The sequence below is a fragment of the Equus caballus genome, chromosome 1, assembly GCF_041296265.1.
Source record: "Equus caballus isolate H_3958 breed thoroughbred chromosome 1, TB-T2T, whole genome shotgun sequence".
NCBI lineage: Eukaryota > Metazoa > Chordata > Mammalia > Perissodactyla > Equidae > Equus > Equus caballus.
This window is the reverse complement of record NC_091684.1, coordinates 82,716,983-82,735,631: the sequence shown is the minus strand read 5'-3', so window position 1 is coordinate 82,735,631 and position 18,649 is coordinate 82,716,983. Positions and strand designations below refer to the sequence as shown.

Below are 18,649 nucleotides of genomic sequence, written 5' to 3'. Positions count from 1 at the left end.
AAACTTGGAACTCCGATCCCCTTTTACACCTCCCCAAATTTGTTGTTTACAATAGGGCCTCCTCTGATCTGTGCTCTTTTCCTAAAAGCAAAATTACATTATAATCCCTTGCAGAAGCAGCTTCCAGCTGGGGTAGCATACCAATTGCAGGGTGTGTGAAGCATACTGCAGGGTGGCCCTGCCTGTGCATGCACGCGTGTGTGCATGCGTGTGTGTGTGCAAGCACACATGTTGGCTAACACGTACCAATGGGCAGTGTTTCTCAGCCACCAGTAATCACTTCCTGAGCTGGGGTCAGTGGTTTTGTTCTCAGCCTGACAGCTGTGTGCTCAGCACCAGCCACCAGCCTCACCAAGGCCAGTGCACTAGAGGGCACTGCGTGCCCCACACAAGTCTTGTCATCCTGCTCCTGACCATCCACCTGTGGTCTCCACGCCCGGCAGATCAGCCAGAATATCTTAGCTGAGTCTGATCTCACCCCCCTCCTCACCCCACCCCTATCCTGTCCTGCTGCTCATCTCCTATCCCAGATTCTGACCATTTTCCCAATGTGCCCAGCCATTTCACACCCCTTTTCAGGAAACCGTTTATTTATTAGTTTGTTCCTTCATTGATTCATTCATTGGCTCACTCATTAGTTCCTTCTTTCAGCTCATATATAGGGAGTTGGCCGATGGTTGCTGGAAGGTGGTGCCCAGAAGAGTGGGGAGGAGGTGAGTTGGGGGGGCAGATGGGGCCTGACCCCTGGTGAGGAACAGTGTTTTATTCTGCAAGCAGTGGACAATTAATGGAGGGCTTCAGGCAGAGGGTGACATGATGTGACTGACCTTGGCTGTTCTGAGGCAGGTGGCCTATGGGGTCGAGAATGGGCCCAGGGAGATTGGTTCAGCAGCATGGTGTCCTCCAGGTGAGGGAGGTAAGGGAGAATGGCAGCTAGGGCTGGGGGCAGCAGAGGGCAGTCTGTGGGTTGGTGTGAGGGGTAGAAGACAGGAGGGCTCAGGGTAAGTCTGCAATGTATGGCCTGAGCAGTGAGGTGGGTGGCCTTGACTGGGGTGGGAAGAATGGGAGGAGCAGGCCGGGGTGGGGAGGCTGGGCTGTCCTCTAAGTTAGACTGAGATGGGATGGATGGAGCAAGGCGGTGGAGATAGGCATCTGGCATTCAGGACGAGGTCAGGACTGGTGAATGTTGTGGTCAGCAACACAGAGGTGGTAATTAAATCCATGGGGCTGGCTGCCATTTGGTAGGGGGGAATATGGAGTGAGGACAGGGAGCTCCTCCTACCTAGAGGATAGGCTGATGGGGAGGAAACCAGCACAGGAGGTGAGCAAGCTGGCTAATCGACATGAAACTGGAGAGCACCAGCCAGGAGGTCCTAAAAGCAGCCACAGAGAAGGGAAATCCAAGGCATGACAATTAGAATGAACAGAGTTCTCGGCTCCAGTAACAGAAGCAAAAAGACAGCAGAATTGTGTCTTTGAAGGACTGAGAGGAAATAACTCTCCTGCAGAATTCTCTACCCAGCAAAAGTACCTTCCAAGAATGAGATAAAAGCATTTAAAGAAAAAAAGAAAAGAAACGCAAGACCCAGGTTCACGTTTGCTGTGAGGGAGGTAGAGTGGAAGGTGGGGACACGGGAGGGTGCCAGCGTGGCTGTGTCCTGTTAGGTTGGCCAAGGGTTCATGGGTGGTTGCTGTAGTGTTTACTTTCAACATAAATGTTCTGCAAAATGTCTTCCTTCTATCTATCAAATATTCAACTAGAATAAAGAGAAAACGTGAATGGATATGGGAGGAGGCTCCATGGGGTGGACAGGCCACATCCTGAGAGGGTGATGGTGCCAAGTGCTGAGGCCTGAGCCCCAGATTGGGGCTGGAGGGACCCCCCACAGGGACAGCTGGCCTGCAAGGGGAGGGGGCCACCCTCCGGAGGAGTCGTGGGGTCTGTTTTCCATTCCCAGTGAAGATGATGGCATTAGGAAATCGTCTGTTAAGGAGATTCTGCTGGGCCATAATAAAACTGTCATCTGCATGGTCTGGCACTTGTCAAGGGTGGGAGCCGGGGCTGCCCGGTGAGTTGATTCTGCAGGAAGGGCCTGCCCTGCAGGTAGACGTGGGTGCTCCTGCTAACCCCACGCTGTTCTTGGATCATACCACTTTACAACTTGTTTTCTTTCTTACAAGCCCCAAATTCTGGGTCTCATGTTGCAGGCCTAGGACATTTTTAGTTGTTTGGGGCTCTGCATTTCCGTGGCAGAGTGACCACAGTGAGTCACTGTGAGGACAGACCCAGTGGTGAGGTGAGAGACCAAGGAACCCACCCAGGCAGTACCTGCCCCATCTGGACTGGCGTGGTCAGATGGCTCACATCCACCACCGAGGGCAGCAAGGAGGTTGAAGGAACTCAGGTGAGCTGAGGACCAGGGCCAGGACCAGGCTCAGAGCATCTGCAGTAAGTGAGCAGGAGAACAGGGGTCGGGTAGGGGGGGACGGGACGGACAGTGAGTATGTAACAGTGTGAGAGAATATGTGTATGAGTGTTTGTAATCGTGTATGTGTGTGTGAGAGAGAGGTATATGTATCAGTCTGAGTGCAATCAGGAGACAGGTCCCACACAGCAGGAGAAGTTAACATAAGAGTTACTAAGCTGTGATGAGAGCTCTGAGGGCTGAGGGAGGGAGCACCCTCCCCAGGCTGGGGTCAGAGCCCACTGGAGGAGCTGGGTTGCAGCCCACTGTGCATGGAGAAGTCAGCTGGGTTGTCTGGGCTAGGGCTGGCCCACAGTCCAGAGGCCACCAGGAGGTGACCCTCCAGGGCACAGGGGAACCCAGGCTGTGGATGGGCATACAGAGGGGTCTGTGTCTGGGAGGCTTCTGGAAAGTGATCACTGGGCTCTGATATGGGCTGCGTGTTTTAGGCATGTGGCCAGGGCAGAGCACACAAAATGTCCCCACACTCCTGCCCAGGCAGCAGGAGCTAGAGAAAGCAAGGTGTTAACCAGAGAAGAAGCAAAGCCCTTGTCTACCTGCAGCGTCCTCCCCCGACGAAGCTCTGCTTCCTGCTCACTCGTAGGAGGGTACTCAAAGTGTCCTGTGTGGGCACGAGAACAGGTGCACATGTGACAGAGTGTGTGTAAGAGCACGTGTGTGAGCATGTGCCCACATGTGCTCTTGTGAAGGGTTGAATGATGAGAGGCAGCAATGCACTCAGGCCTGCTTCCATCTGCATCTAAATGTGAATAAATTAAACATCCCACCCAAGGATGGAGCATGGGAAACTGCCTTGCCAGGCTATGAGAAGGTAAAGGGAGAAGCAAAATCCTGGCCGAGCAGCTGCTTGCCCAGGATGAAACCATCGTGTCCAGCGGCGAAGGCACAGCCACCACGGTGGGTTTACCTGTAAAGGAGCTGTTGGAGGAGGCTTTGCTGGGAGCAGGACAGCACTTCACCCCTGTTGAACGTTCATCCTCTTTTCCCTGCTGGGATTGGGCAGAGTGGAGCAGATGGGGTCTTGGGCTGGTGGCCTCAGTGTCTGTTTCCATCTCCTGCATGCCTGTGTGTGTGTGCGCTCGCACGCACACACCACGGGGCATGAGGGTTCCTGGGGTCTCTCTGAACGTTAGCAGTGACTTGGGCCTTTGGCAGGTGTGCCATGAGCCATGCAGGACTAGCCCGTCCTGTGTGAGGAAAGGCCGGCTCCTCACCTCTCGGCGTGGTACCAGGGCACCAGGGCATCCTGAGGACCCAGAACCACGAGGAGCCACTGGGCATGACTCTGGCCAAGCCTGTCCAGGCAGAAACGTTACACTAAGTGTGGGGGAAGGATTCTGTCACCCTGTGGCATTCAGAGGTGGAAGGCGGGGGTGGGAAAGTCTTTACAAGTCCTGCTGTGCTGACCTAGCCAAAGTGCCAGGGGCAGCTCTCATCAGAGGCAGGTCTGAGCCCCCCAGAAGAAAGGTGCCAACAGTGAGGGGCAGTGGGCCTCCTGGTGGGCTCAGTGTCTGCCCTTAACCTGACTTCCGCTGCCACTTTGTTAGCCATTGTACCAGACCCCAAGACATAGAACCTCCAGCTGTTTGACATCGTTAAGGCTTCTCCCCTCCCAGCCTCAGTGTTCTTAACTGTGAAATGGGGTAGTGAAGCACACAGCAGTTGTAAATCTGAAGTGAGAGCTTCGTACGGTACATACCTGTGCAAAGGTGAAGCCTGTCTGCACCTGCACTGACTGCTCCTCCTCTTCCTAGCATGCCCTCCTTTTGTTCACAGTTGGAGAAACTGAGGCCCAGTGGAGGCCAGCCTGCTGTAGAGGCTGCACAGGCCTATAAAACTGGACACCCACGGCCCATCCTGGCCTCTCCTCTTTCACCCACTGGGATGGGCTACATCATTTGTGGGGCCCAGTACAGAATAAAGATGGGGGCCCCTTGATCTAGAATTATGAAGAATTTCAAGACAGTGATAACATTAAACCAAGTGTAGGGCCCTTTGGGACTGCCCAGGCTTCTGCCTCCCAAGGCCGGTCCTTCACCCACCTCCTCAGTTCCCAGCCTTGGACCATGTGTTTTTCTATCTAAAAGTGTTTGTGACAAGGAGGAGCATTAAGGCGGCCATGCCCTACTGCAGGGACCACCTGGGAGGCATTTTAAGTGCGTTTAAATCTGTTTCTGCTCATAATCATTGCCGGAGCCACAAATCCGTTTTGGCAGCAGCAGACTGGGCCCCACGTGGATCCTGTAGGGCTGGGCTCCGTGAGATGAGCGCTGGCAGGGCCCATTCTCCCCTGCACATGTGTTCTGTGTCGCAGGGACTGGACTATCGTGGAGGTGGGGGCTCTCAGGAGCTCGGGCCCATCCCACCTCCCAGTGCCTGGACCACTAAAAGTGTGCACTCAAGGAGGCCCCCCGAGATGAGGAGCCTTGTTCTGGTTCTGTTCCTATCTACTGGCAGGTGGGGCTCTCTGGGTGGAGCATCTCCCCCCTGACAACACCCATCTGCTCTTCTGAAGCCCCTAAGTGTCACCACAGCTGCCCCCACAAGGCCCTCCTGGCTGGTGGCCCCAAGGGCAGCCAGTTCTTATACAGCTGCCCAGGGCCAGGATGTGTGTCCTGAGAGAACCAGCCAGCAGAAATTGGGTTGCCTCTCATGACAAAAACTTGGTCGTCACACAGCATCCACTGGCTGGTGCTCTGAGGGCAAGAGCACAGACCACGCCTCACTGTGAAGGGGTCAGGCACACTGAGGAGAGCTGGGGGCCTGGCAGGCTCTGGAGCCACAGGCTTCCCTGGTCTGGGTGCTGTCTTGTGGCCCATACCCACCCTGCCCGCCCCCAGCAGAGTTCCCTGCGGCTCTGGGAGTTGGGCCCACTGGGAGCACCTCAGATCACTGGTGGTTGGTGCACGACCTTCTGCCAGGGTGGGGAGGAGGTCAGCAGTGCTGGTACTGGCTAAACCCTCTCCCAACGGGTGTGATGTACCAAGCCTGGGCTGCCCCCAGCCACCACCCTTTGAGGCCTCTAGGAGTTACAGTCTCTTTGTGACCAGAAAGGTAAACTTCGAGACACTTCAGGGATGCCTTCCACTGCTAGCTGGTGTTCCTGATCCCTCAGGTCTTGGTGGTGGGGCAGAGCCTCTCCCGGCAGGCAGGGCCACCTCAGCGGGGCCCCAGGCCAAGTCAGCTGAGGGTGAAGGGCACGCTGCTGCGGGCTCGCCCGCTGTGACATGAGCTGAGTGGGCTGGTGAAGGATGTGCCTCTGGAAAGGCAGCTTTACGAGTTGCAGTTCTCTTGTCTGTGTGTGTACCCTTGAGCAAACAGAATGACTTTTTATTCTTTCTGCCTCAGTGTCTGTATCTGCAAAGCGATGATCCCAACAACTCCTCGTCTGGAACTGTGGGCAGGATGGAGGATAAGTGCGTGTCCCTGGGGGTTTGGCCTTGTGCTCTCTTAGAGGCAAGAGCCTCCCAGAGCCGTCCAGCGGGGCTGTGCTCACCCCCGACCCGACCTGTGAGAGGCAGCCAAGACTGCAGTGGGCCAGCCCCTCTGAGAAGGTCATGGGGGTGGGTCATGGTGGAGGGAAGGGAGACTAAGTCTTCCTGTCCATGGGACAGTGAGCATCAGCTTCCTGGCCCCTTTCCCAGCCCCCCACCAGAGCTCCCCTGGACCCTCTGACTCAGAACCTTCATGGAATGTTGGAGGAAAAGGAAACTTGACTGTTGCTTGTGATTGAGGCCCGTGTTATGGGGCTGCAGTGCTGTGCCTGGCTCTGATCCCCCTTCTGAGTCTGCCTTCCCAGACTCTGCTGTGCTTGGGTGCCATGCTGGGTGCAGTGGGGCGATGCCATGGGCTGGGCACCCCTCTGATTTCTGTGAGGGAAGCTGGGTGGCCCTGCTAAGGAGGGCAGGCCCAAAGTTACTCTCCCAAGTAGGGGCTCTGGCACATTCCTGGTAGGAAGTGGCTGCCAAACTCCATCAGGGACCCCTCTGCAGCTGTCCCTCCCCTCTCTGTGGGTGGGGAGACACCCACAGGGAGTGCTCCTGTCTTGTCTCAAGAGCCTCGATGATGAGGAGTGTTGTTAGTGTCCCTTTTGGGCCAGGTCTTTGGCTTAACCAGAGCATCTCTGCTCCCTCCTCTCGCTCCCTCTCTCTCTCTCCTCCTCTCTCTGTCTCCCTGCCTCCTTCCCTTTCTTTCTCTTCCCTCCCTCCCTCCTTCCCTCCCTCTCTTTTCTCTCTCTCTCTTCCTTCCCCTCCCTCCTTGGTGGCCAGGCCAATCTGGCAGGGCAGCATCCACACTGGGGCAGACAGGACCAAAGGCACACTTCCCTCCAAGTTGTTGTTCCCAGCCTGGCTGCCTTTGAGGTTGGCTGCCTTTGAGGTCATCCTTGGGAAACATTCCTCAGTGCAAGCAGCCTTCCAGTTCTCTTACTGTTTTGCCACTTTGGGATCCTGAAAGTCTTACCTGTTCTCTTCATCTGACTGCAGTTGGCACTTGATTGTTTCCCATACCTGAGTGTGTCCTTGAGGACCCAGGTGGCCCCAGGGCTGTCTGCAGACGACCTGCTGCTCACCCTCACGGCCGTGAGGAAAGTGGGATGTAGGTGATTGAAAAGAGAAATTGATTACACACAAATGCAGTATTTGTAGTGTTTGCTTTGTGTGTGGGTATTTTTTTTGTGCATTATAGAGTATATTTGCAAATTTTTGATGGTTTTTAAGCATTTTTTGCCTATTTATCCATCTTCTAAGAAATTCTTACTATTTTTAAAAGTTTTTTATTATGAAAAATGCTGAACATACACGAAGTCATCAGAGTCGTAGGATGAGCTCCTGCATGGGCTCGCCCAGCACAGCCATGGTCCGCATCGGCCTTCCTCCTGGCATTTACAGCTCTACCCATGGCTCCTCAGTGCCCAGTTCTTTAGGCAAAATTTACATAGACTGAAATGCACAAATCTTGGCTGCACATCATTGACAAATGGATGTGCCCATGTGACCCACACCCCTATCAGGATATGGAATCTTTACATTCCCCAGAACATTCCCTCCTGCCCTTCCCAGTCTGTGCCTCCCCTGACCCCCAACAGGTAGCCGGTCTGGTTTCTGTCACCTAAAATCAGTCTAGAATCATGCCACGTGTATTCTTTTGTGCTTGGCTTCTTCCATTTAGCATGACGTCAATGAGATCTGTCCAGGTTGTTGTGGGTATGGATGGTTCATCCCTTTTCATTGCTGCATAAGATTCCGCAGTGTGAGAGACCACAGTTTGCTTGTCCATTCCTGTCCTGAAGGGCATCTGGGCTGTTTCCAGTTCTTGGCTATGAACAACACTGCCATTTGTGAATAGTCATTTGATGGACATATATTTCCGTTTCTCTTGGATAAATGGAGTGGAATTTCTGGATCAGATGGTAGGAGTGTGCTTAACTTCAGATGAAGATTTATTAAAGTCCCTTATTCATTTTGGGCAAGTATTGCTTGCTTGCCTTGTCTGCCAGCATCTTATAAGCTTGAAAACTCTGGCTCCAGGTGCTGTGTTCAGAAGCCTGGGGGAACTCCTGGCTCTGTGTGCTCATGTGCTTGTCAAACAGGTAATTGAGATTGGTTGTGCAATGGTTGTATAATGCCTTCGCTTCCTCCTTTTTATGTTTCCATTTTAAAGCAGTGTATTTTCAGCTAGCATTTAGCTATACAAATAATTGTGTGTTGATGTTCTTAGGACTACAGATGAGAAGATCCTACTAAGGTCACAGTTTTAAATTAGTGATCTTTTGGGGGAGGGGGGGACGTCTACAAAACGCTTTTGTCAAAGTGTGAAATAAAGCCGCTGGGGAGTGTCTGCCTGGGAGCATCCTTGGGCTCTGTCACCACCCCTCCCTCCCTCACGCGCTTCCCTGCTTCCTGCAGCCCCTCTGGGACTCTACTTCTCAAGGGATGCTTACTGGGAGAAGCTGTATGTGGACCAGCCGGCCGGCACACCCCTGCTCTATGTCCACGCCCTGCGTGATGTCCCTGAGGAGGTGCCCACCTTCCGCCTGGGACAACACCTCTATGGTGCCTACCGTACGCGGCTGCACGAGAATGACTGGATCCGCATCCAGGAGGACACGGGTCTTCTTTACCTTAACCAGAGCCTGGACCACAGCTCCTGGGAGCAGCTCAGCGTCCGCAGTAAGGAAGCAGCCCGGATCCCACCCACCTCCCCTTGTCTCATCCCCCAACAGCCCATGTCACACCGAGGCTCAGAGGGTGGTTTCCCCAGGACTCCTGCTGTGTGAGAGTGGAAGCAGTGGGATGAGGCCGGCCTGCCTCTGTGTCCAGCTTGGCGAGGGAGCCAGGATGAGTGTGGGGGCCACTGATAACCCTGGGCCTTCTGAGGCTGTTGGGATTTTGGAGAACCCGTGTGAAGGATTTGGGTACTTTTTCCATGCTAGACCCAGATCCCTTTTCCAGTTGGGTTAACAACGACTTATTTAGGGTTGTGAGAGGGGTTAAGAGGGGCTGGAAAAATCCCAAGGTTTTGATTTAGCAAATGATCTGGAACTTGCTGGAGAAGCAGCACTTTCCATAGAAAGCCTGTCTTCCCATCAGCAACAAGCTGCCCTTGGTGCCTGTGGGGACTTGGACCTGGTGCCAAGGAGGAAAGGGGAGCAGAAGGAAGACCTAGCCAGCTTCTTAGAGCAGGGGTCAGAGCCAGAGCAAAGGCCATGTGTGACCCTGGTCCTGGGGGACAAGGTGGGGCATGGAGCAGAGTTCTGCCTTGTGGCATGAAATGGTGATCACACACCTAAGTAGTCTGCCCCACCTCTGAGCACCTCCTCCGGAGACATGGCCTCACTGGACCCTCAAACCAGCCCTGAGCCCCCTTGTGCATGCCTGTGAATGAAGAGTTGACAGCACTGCCCAGAAGGGGCAAAATGACTGCACCCATCTGCCAAGTAAAGCCAGGGTCACATGATGGGCCACCCACCAGGTCACCCCAGAGGGTTCCTGGAGGACGTAGCATCTGAGATGGGTCTTGGTTCCACACACACAGTTGCCACAATCTTCATCTCGAGCCCCCGTGAGGAACTTGAAGCACTAAAGTCCTTGGCGGGGAGGCCAGAGTGGAATTGCTGAGGGTCTGTGTTTCACAGGACACCTGTTCTGTTTGTGATTGGAGAGTGGCCTCATGCACTTGTCGGATCCAGTCAGGGGAGAAACCACACAGTAACCTGAGCAGAGAAAGTTTGAGTAGAGAATTAGTAACTACAGCAGGGATTGAAGCAACGAAGGACAGGCTAGTGAAAAGCAAGGAGAACTCTAATGAATACGGGAAGGGCAGGTGTGAGAAGCAGCCACAACGTAGGGCTGAGATAGAGAGAGAGCGCAGGAAGAGCCTCCCCAACCCCCGCCGGGGTCCAGACTCTGTTGGAGGGAGAGTCCGCTGTGGTGCCTCCATGATGGAATTTCCTGGAAGTCCCCCTCTAGGTGCTGGGGAAGTCTGGCCATGGGGTATGTCTCTGCAGACGCGTCAGGATGAAAGCGCCTGGGGAGGGTGAGAGGAGGGTGGGCTGCTGGTCATCACACAAGGTAGGAGCCAGCCCTGGGGAAGCTCTTGACCTGGTGTTAGAGCCGGGGCTCCGGGCACCCCTCTGAGAGGCGCAGTGATGTGACTGGGGGCATCCTGGGGGAGCATTAGACCCAGGGCTCAGGGCGCTGAGGAGGGTATTTGAGCTGAGACCTGAATGACAAGAGGGGTCGGCCTGTAAGGCACCTCCAGGCAGAGGGAGCAGAGCCACAGGGCCCTGAGGCAAAGACAGACCCTGGGTCCGGGGTGCTTGGGGGCAAGCGGAAGGTGGCAGGCCTGGGCAGAGAGCCCAGTGGAGCCCTGTGGACCATGGTGAGGACTGAGCTTTACAGCAGCCCTGGAACTCCTGCCCGCTCTGTCCCGTTCCGCAGCACCCGGCAGGGGTGACTGATGCCCCACCGGCCTGACTTCTTCTCTCTCTGCAGATGGGGGCTTCCCCCTGCTCACCGTCTACCTCCAGGTCTTTCTGTCGCCCACGTCCCTGCGTGAGGGCGAGTGCCAGTGGCCAGGCTGTGCCCGTGTGTACTTCTCCTTCATCAACACCTCCTTCCCAGCTTGTGGCTCCCTCAAACCCCGGGAGCTCTGCTTCCCCGAGACAGGCCTCTCCTTCCGCGTTCGGGAGAACAGGCCTCCTGGCACCTTCCACCAGTTCCGCCTGCTGCCCGTGCAGTTCCTCTGCCCCAACGTCAGCGTGGCCTACAGGCTCCTGGGAGGTGAGTGCCGGCCTCACTGGGCCATTCCTTGGTGCCTGCTGCGTCCCAGGCATGGCGCTGCAAACCCTCGACATGAGCCATCTGTTTACTCTTCACCACCACACCATCCATTCATTTAACGTTCCAGAAATATCTCTTGTGTGACTTTCATGGACCAGGTTCTGTTCTAGGGGCCAAAGATGTGACGGTGAACAAATCAGGCCAAAATCCTGCCTGCCTGGAGCTTCCATTCCTGTGGGAGATGGAGACCATGCACGTGCTAAGGAAATCGGGTGGCCTCTGAAGTAAAGCTGAGAGGGCGTGGAGCAGTGGAGACCACTGTCTTCATTCGAGTGGCTGGGGAAGGGGGCACAGGAGCAAAGGTGGGAGGGCACCAGGCAAGCAGGGCTAGCTCCTTCGAGAGCACCAAATGGGGACCCCGTAGCCAAAATGGAGTGAGCGACAGGGGAGGGTGGAGGCCAACGAGGGCAGAGAAGCTCCTGAGGAGGAGGCAAGTTCCCACTGAGGGACTAGGGAGTCATGGAAGGCTTTTGGGGCGGGAAAGTATTGACAGTTCCTGATTTTCCTTTAAGGATTAGTCTGGCTACTGTGTTAGGAATGATTTGGGGTGGGGCAGTTTAGGGTGGGAGGAGGGAAACAGGACACTATGTGAGAAATCCCTGAGCAAGAGGATAAGGACTGGGCCGAGGGTGGAAGCCACGGGGCAATGAGAAGCAGGCAGCTCCTGGGCATGTTTTGAAGGAAGACCCAGAAGGATTTCATGATAAGTTGGATGTGGGGTGTTGAGGGAAAGAGGAAACCAAGCTTGGCTCCAGGATTCTGCCTGAGCAGCTGCAAGGACAGCCAACCTTACCACAAGATGACCCTGCCTCAAGATGGTCCTGAGGAGGCCAAGAGCACAGGTGTGGGGCACGGGGAGAGAGTTGGATCCCAGTGGGGAAGAAAGAAGGCAGCTGAGCAGCCACATGTGAGGTGCCATTAAACCGTTTAAAAAAGGCAAGGAACTGGGACTCAAAAGGAGCACTTACTACCTGGACTGCTAGGAGGTAGAAGCTGGATTCACACCAGTTTTATTGCATACACGGTGATAACGCTAAAGAAAATCTCCGTAAAGTGAGAAGTCAGTCCTGCCCGCAGCATCCTTTCACCTGCCCTGTGGCAGGGATAGGTGTCTGTGCAAGGTTGCCGGCAAAGCATGGGGTTTAGCATGCTGCCCTTTTTCACTAAAAAGTACATAATTAAATTTTGTTGAGCATGTTTTTGTAACCATAAACAATAGAGGGAAACTTTCTATGATAAGCAGTTCCCATATGTGTAATCCACATGTAACGTGTGGCACTGATGTGAGATGTATGTGATGTCCCGTGGTCGGCTGTGAGGGTGGTCAGTGTTGACCTTCAGGCCTTCAGCATTTCCCCTTTTCTGGGTTATGTCTGGAGGATGAATTCCAGGACAGGCTTGGGGCGAAGAGTGTGTTGGTTACTGGTCCTGCCTTCACCCAGTTGTGGGAAGATACGAGAGTGACTAAACCTACAAGTGTGCCTGGGGAGGAACAGGCACCATTGCCTTCATCATCCCATCTTCTAGTGAGGAAATGGAGGCACAGAGAGACAGAACAACCAGCCTGGGGCCACACAGCCATGAGGTGTAGAGCAGGGATTTGAACCAGGCAGGTGGAAATATTTGTGTTAACGTAAAATCATACACCAGTATCCACTGGGTTTGTTTTCAAGGGTGGTATTGTGCCTTTATTTCTCCCATCTCTAAAATGAGCACATATTGCTTCCATATTAAAAAAAAAAAAAAAATCCTAACATTTTTTCAAAAACCAGCAAATGCTGGAGTTGAATCTCTGGGCCTGCAGCCTGGCTGAGCTGGTGCCACCCCTCCCCACAGCCGAGGCAAGACGCGTGAAGGGGGACACAGCCCTCCTGGGGTGATCAGGCTGAGGACCTGTCGCAGGCCTCCTGGTCCCAGTTCTTCCCCATCTGCGCCAGTGAAGGCTGCAGCCACAGCAAAGCTCAGTACAGTCATCGCTGCAGACTGGAGTGCTGTGCCCCGGCGGAGCCAAGGAGTCTGGGAGGGCAGGGCCCTCGGGAGCGCGGGCCCGCGGCCAGCATGCACCCCAGCTGTCCACAAAGACCCCTCCCATGCCACCACTCCTAGTGGGCCCCTGAGCTGGGCAGCTCACCCTATCCCCAGCCCACGGGTCATGCTGGGGTGCCTTGTCTGCTTCGTGTGCAGGGGAGAGTCTGCCATTCCGCTGTGCCCGGGACAGCCTGGAAGTGAGCACGCGCTGGGCCCTGGACCGCGAGCGGCGGGAGAAGTATGAGCTGGTGGCCGTATGCACGGTGCGCATCGGTGCGCGCGAGGAGGAGGTGATGGTGCCCTTCCTCGTGACTGTGTACGATGAGGACGACTCAGCGCCCACCTTCCTCGGGGGCGTTGATACTGCCAGCGCCGTGGTGGAGTTCAAGCGGAAGGAGGTGCCTAGCAGCTCGTGTGCTTGTCTGTTGTGGGCCATCCGTCTGTCTGGTCGGTGTCTGCCTCTCCATCTGCCATTTATCCTTGGTCTGTTCATCTGGCCATCCCACCATCCAGCCACGTGGCCCACGATCCTTTTGGTTATTTGTCTTTCATTTGTCCGTCCGTCTGTCGGGGTTTTCTGTCCGCCTCCAAGGCAGCTGAAGGGGACAGAGGAGGCCAGCCCGTTGGCACCCAGTTGACTGCTGACCTGGCAGGCCGAGCCCCTGGGTGCCCAGCCTGTGTGTGACCAGGCCGGCAAGGCCCATGGACGCTAGTCTGGGGACGCACCTGTGCCACCGAGCGGGCGCGGCGCTCTGCCCCGAAGAGGGGAGAGGACATGTGCCGGGAGCCGGCCTATCAGGCCCTCAAGGGAGGGCCCTTGATGTTCTGGAGGGTACTTGGGAGTGGAAAGGCAGTGGATCCAGCGGGGATCGCCCTACGCCTCCCCGCCCCTCTCTGGTCCGCGCAGATGGAGCGTGACTGCCACCTGCTGGGCCTTGGGCAATCCTGCAGCCGGCTGACTACAGTGGGAGGGCGCGGCTGTAGGGTGTTATCTTTGCCTGCATCTCTGGGCACCCCAGGAGCAGGTCTGGTGGATGGGCTGGTGGGCAGGAGAAAAATACATCTTGTGGAGAAATGTCGCATGAGCTTGGCAGGGCCGCCTTGGGGTGACAGCAGGGACGCCGGTTAGCAGAGAGAGCAGAGGTACCCTGTGACTTTGCTCAGTCTTCCTCGTGATCCCTCCAGCCTGGTATACAGAAGATGCTTGGAGGAGAGCGTTCTGGTGTACACCTGGGTGTGGGTCCTGGCTCTGCCATGTATGGCTGCATGACACTAAGCTAATCCCTCCACCCTGGGCGCCCAGCTTCCTCAGGGGAGAGTAGGGGTACTCACTCTGCTCTGGGGGGACCTGGATGAGGCCTGCCAGCAGGGTACCAGGGCATCTGCTCTAGTCCATCCTGACAGGAAGATGTCTGTCACACCTGTTGCTCAGGTGAGGCACAGTGGCCTAGGGAGGGTGACCGGGCCAGGCTGGTGAGGGGTGCCATGGGAACTTGAACCAGGTCACCCTGTCTCTAGAGCTAGCTCTGACTGCGCACACCTGCTCCACCTGTGGGGCACACGTCCTCCCGTGGTCTTGGGCTTCAGGAGCTCTGAGGGGTCTCTCTCACCGGGTCTGACTGGCACCCCTGTTCTCTGCAGGGCACTGTGGTGGCCACACTACGTGTCTTCGATGCGGATGTAGTGCCGGCGTCTGGGGAGCTCCTGAGGCGGTACACAAGCACGCTGCTCCCTGGGGACGCCTGGGCCCTCCAGACCTTCCGTGTAGAGCACTTGCCCAATGAGACTTTGGTCCAGGCCAACGGCAGCTTTGTGCGGGCCACCGTGCATGACTACAGTAAGAGGGGCCAGGCATGGCCTGGCTGGGCTCCCCAGGGAACTGTTCTTGGCAGGACAGCTCCCTGCACACACAGTCACCTGTCCTGGTCCTCTGAGCCCCAGGCAGCCGCCCCTTCCTCCCCTCCACCCAGCCCTTCCTTATCTCTGTTGGGCTCACTGTGGCCACCTTGGTGGGATTTCATGGGCTGTCCTCTCTCCCTGAGCTACCCTATGGCCAACCCTGGCAGGACCCCCACCACACCTCCCCATGCTGACCACACCAGGGCTCACTGCAAACACCTATGTCATTGCCTGAGGCCTTTCTTGCCCCTGGCACCTGTTTTGCCGCCCCCCAGGTGCCCGAGTGCCAGGGGATCATTGCTCCCCCCACCAGCAGCTCTCTATTAACAGGAGTTGGTGTACAATAGCAGCCCCATGCCCTCGAGTAGGAGGATTCTGAGGTGACTGTCCTGTTTGGCTTCTGGAATGCACCCGCAGGGCTAAGCTCCAGGTGCCCACCATGCTCACCTGTGGGATGGGCATCTTCACCAGCTGCCTTGCCTCCCTCCCGTGCCCTCCTGCACATGTCTTCTGGGATCACCTTCCAAATACCCCAGTTGCACTTGGATTTTAGGATCTGCTTTTAGGGGAACCCAGGATCACTGGTACATTTATTCCTTTCTGCTTAGCTGATCCATACATCGTGCGTACCAGATTCCCCTCCCCCAATCCTTCTATCTCTACTAAACCAGAACCATAGCCTTGGCACGTGGCAGGTACACAGAAGTGTGTCAGCTCCCAGGCACTGGAGACCTGTGGAGTCCACGGGTCCACTGGAGGCTGCTGCTGTTGAGAGTTCTCTGGGGGAACTGGAGGGCCAAAACAGTCTTTCCAGGGCCTCAGTGGTGGTGGGTCTTTACCTCGTGTGTGCCCACCCCCCACAAACACACACACACATGCACACAAAGACACATTACCTCGCAGCTGAGAAGGGTTCTCTGGACTTCCAGCTCAGCACAACAGCTAACGTTCAACTGGTGGTTCTAACTTAGCCTTGCCTGCCAGGTCTGTTATCTGTGCGTGTGAAAGTATATGTTTGCACAAGTGTGCATGTGTGTGCAGGATATGCATCTGGGAGGAGGTATGCATTGGCACGGGGGAGTGGCCCCAGGCCCGGACCAGCTAGGCAGTCATCACCGTGCCCCCACCCGCAGGGCTGGTTCTGAATAGGAGCCTCCCCATCTCGGAGAGCCGCGAGCTGCAGCTGGCCGTGCTAGTCAACGACTCGGACTTCCAGGGCCCTGGTGAGGGCATCCTCCTCCTCCACTTCAACGTGTCTGTGCTGCCCGTCAGCCTGCGCTTGCCCAGCGCTTACTCCTTCACCGTGAGCAGGCGGGCCCGCCGCTTTGCCCAGGTGAGGCCTGCTGCCTGCCTGAGGAGGGGCGTGGAGACCCAGGGGACCCAGGATGGGGCACTCTGTTTAGAGGATTGCAAGCAGGGCTGGGAGTGGGTGACAGCCCCTCCCTGGGCTAACTGTACACGGAGTGGGGGAGGCCCAGGCACAGGGCCTGAGAGGCTGGGGCTGTGGGAGAGTGGAACACAGGCAGGGCTGGTGGGCTCCCTGAGCCCTCTTTTTTAACCTCTCCCTTCTTGGTAACTTTATAACATGTTTTCTACTAATGTAAGAGTAATGCCAGGTAAATCTACATGTGCTGACTTGGAAGACATTCCTGGTGGATTGTTAAGTGAAAAAGTGGTTTGCAGAAATATTGGTCTCACGTGGCTCTGTATGTTCAAAAACAAATCTTCATTGACGGAAATTTGCAAGCCTGTAAACGCAGGCAGCAGTTAACCGTGGCGCCCTCTGTGGGGAGAGGCTGGGAGTGCTTCCACTTTTTACTCAGCAAGTAGCTTTGCTAGAGCTTATCTTGTATTTGTCATTGGAAAATAATGATTAGAAGTGGAAAAAATAAAGTAATAAGTATCCATCAAAGAAAATAAGTGATAGAGAGGAGGGACCGAGTCTTCCCTTAACAAGTAGTGCTTAGCATTTTGGTGCAGTTCTTTCTAAAATGTTTCTCTTAAGCACTTTTTAAAGTTTCCTTGCAGTTACGGCATGCATATGATTTAACATACTGCTCTCTCCTAGTGGAGCGGCTGTGGATACATCCTCTTCAGAACGTCATGTTTAGGGCCATCTCCTGTTGTCCCAGTGGTTTTGCCAGTTTCTGTGGTTGGTTCTTGTGCCCCCTCCACTCCTGGCAGCCACTGGGGCCCAGCGCAAAAAGGACCCCACCCTTAGACATATCTAAGCTTCTTGACCTGCCACCCACCCCGGGGGCCTTTTCACGAAGGCAGGGGTTAAGGATAGTGGGAGGTGATGAGGCAGAGGGCCCTGATGGATTACCGAGGGCGGCTGAGTGGGAGCAGACTGGAGGTGGGTCACCTGTGCTGAAACAGACTCAGGAGACCACAGGGACCTGAGTCCCAGTCCAGCCCCAGACTCACTGGGGTCTCTCACTCCCTCCCTAGCTTTATGATTATAAATGGAAGATAGTGACCTTGGGCAATTTTGAGGATCACATCAGAGAGTGGAAGTGAGCACGCTTTGTATGGGGAAATGCTGGGAGACCCAGGAGGCTGGTTCTGTTGCGGTGTCAGGTGTGGGCTGGGAGGAGCCTGGCTCTGCCCTGAGCTAAGCAAAGACCTGCTGTGTGGCTGCAGTCAGGGCCCCACCCCAGCCTCGCCACGCCCCCGCCTGACTCCAGGCCCCAGCCTGGCATCTCTGGGAGAAGCATCCCCTCTTCCTCAGGGGTTCCAGCCAAAGTCCCGGAAGGCCCCGAATCCTATGTGGAACAGGCAGCCCCATTACACGAGTCATGTGAGCCGGGTGCAGTGCTCTGACCGACCAGGCGAGTGACCTGGGAGGGAGTGGACCACCCTAGCCACAGGCACTAAGGATGGGAACTGTGGTCTCCAGAGCAAAACTGACCTGGCCAGAAGAAGCGAAGGAGGTACACTGGGGGGATCCAGTTGGCCTTTGTGCTGAATGAGTAAGCAAGTGAGGAATGAACCGGACTAGCCTGCTCCTCCCTGCAGCGCCAGCCACTAACCAAACCTCAGTGCACTAAGTTGCTTTCACCTCCAGCTCCCAGGAGCTGGGGTAGATGGTGGTGTGATGGCCTGGGAAGGGCCAGGCAGGTGGATGGGTCTGCAGGTTCCAGGGCATGGAGGATGGGGAGTCAGGGGGGCTGCCATCCCCGGGCTGCGTAGGGGACTGTTCCAGGACTCGGGCTACCTGGGAGCCTCTCCAGCTGCCATCACAGGCTGGTCCAGCCACCAGCTAAGGCGTTCCCTGTGCCCCCTGCCTAGATTGGGAAAGTCTGTGTGGAGAACTGCCAGGAATTCAGTGGCATCCATGTGCAGTATAAGCTGCAGCTTCCCAACGCCAACTGCAGTGCCCTGGGGGTGGTCACCTCGGCTGAGGACACCTCAGGGACCCTGTTCGTGAATGACACGGAGGCCCTGCGGCGGCCCGAGTGTACCCAGCTCCAGTACACAGTGGTGGCCGCTGACCGGCCGACCCGCAGGCAGGCCCAGGCCCCAGTGCTCGTCACCGTGGAGGGGACGTGTGAGTGCCGGGGCCCTGTGAGGGTCGGGATGGGTGGAGTGTGGTGGGGCCACGGGCTTCCCCCACATGGAAGGGGCCTGGTCCTGCTCCCTGCATCTACTGGCAGCTTCCCTGAGCCTGTCTCCTTCCCTGTAACATGAGAATAACAATGCATGCCACATGGCGGAGCTGGAGGGACAAGGGGAAAGTGGGAAACAGCTTAGCCCAGAGTGACCATGCAATAAATGGTCACCATTCCCCATCACCACTGTCACGCATTCTGCACGAGCACTTGCCTCAGGGCTGCCAAATGAAATACAGGACCCGAGTTAAATTTCAATTTCAGGTCAACAATGAGCAGTTTT

The 18,649-nt window shown here is 55.9% G+C and overlaps 1 protein-coding gene across 2 annotated transcripts in view; it reads left to right on the top strand.

Moving 5' to 3' along the window:
• Positions 1–18,649, top strand: part of RET (ret proto-oncogene) — a 54,547-nt gene that overhangs the window by 17,008 nt on the left and 18,890 nt on the right. Inside the window, exons 2-7 of one of the 2 annotated variants that reach the window (XM_023646736.2) lie at positions 8,393–8,656; positions 10,481–10,768; positions 13,013–13,254; positions 14,498–14,693; positions 15,889–16,088; positions 18,047–18,305. In XM_023646736.2, the coding sequence (XP_023502504.1) occupies positions 8,393–8,656; positions 10,481–10,768; positions 13,013–13,254; positions 14,498–14,693; positions 15,889–16,088; positions 18,047–18,305 (1,449 nt within the window). The remainder of the gene's footprint in view (positions 1–8,392; positions 8,657–10,480; positions 10,769–13,012; positions 13,255–14,497; positions 14,694–15,888; positions 16,089–18,046; positions 18,306–18,649) is intronic. The other variant, XM_070228431.1, reaches the window with a different exon arrangement.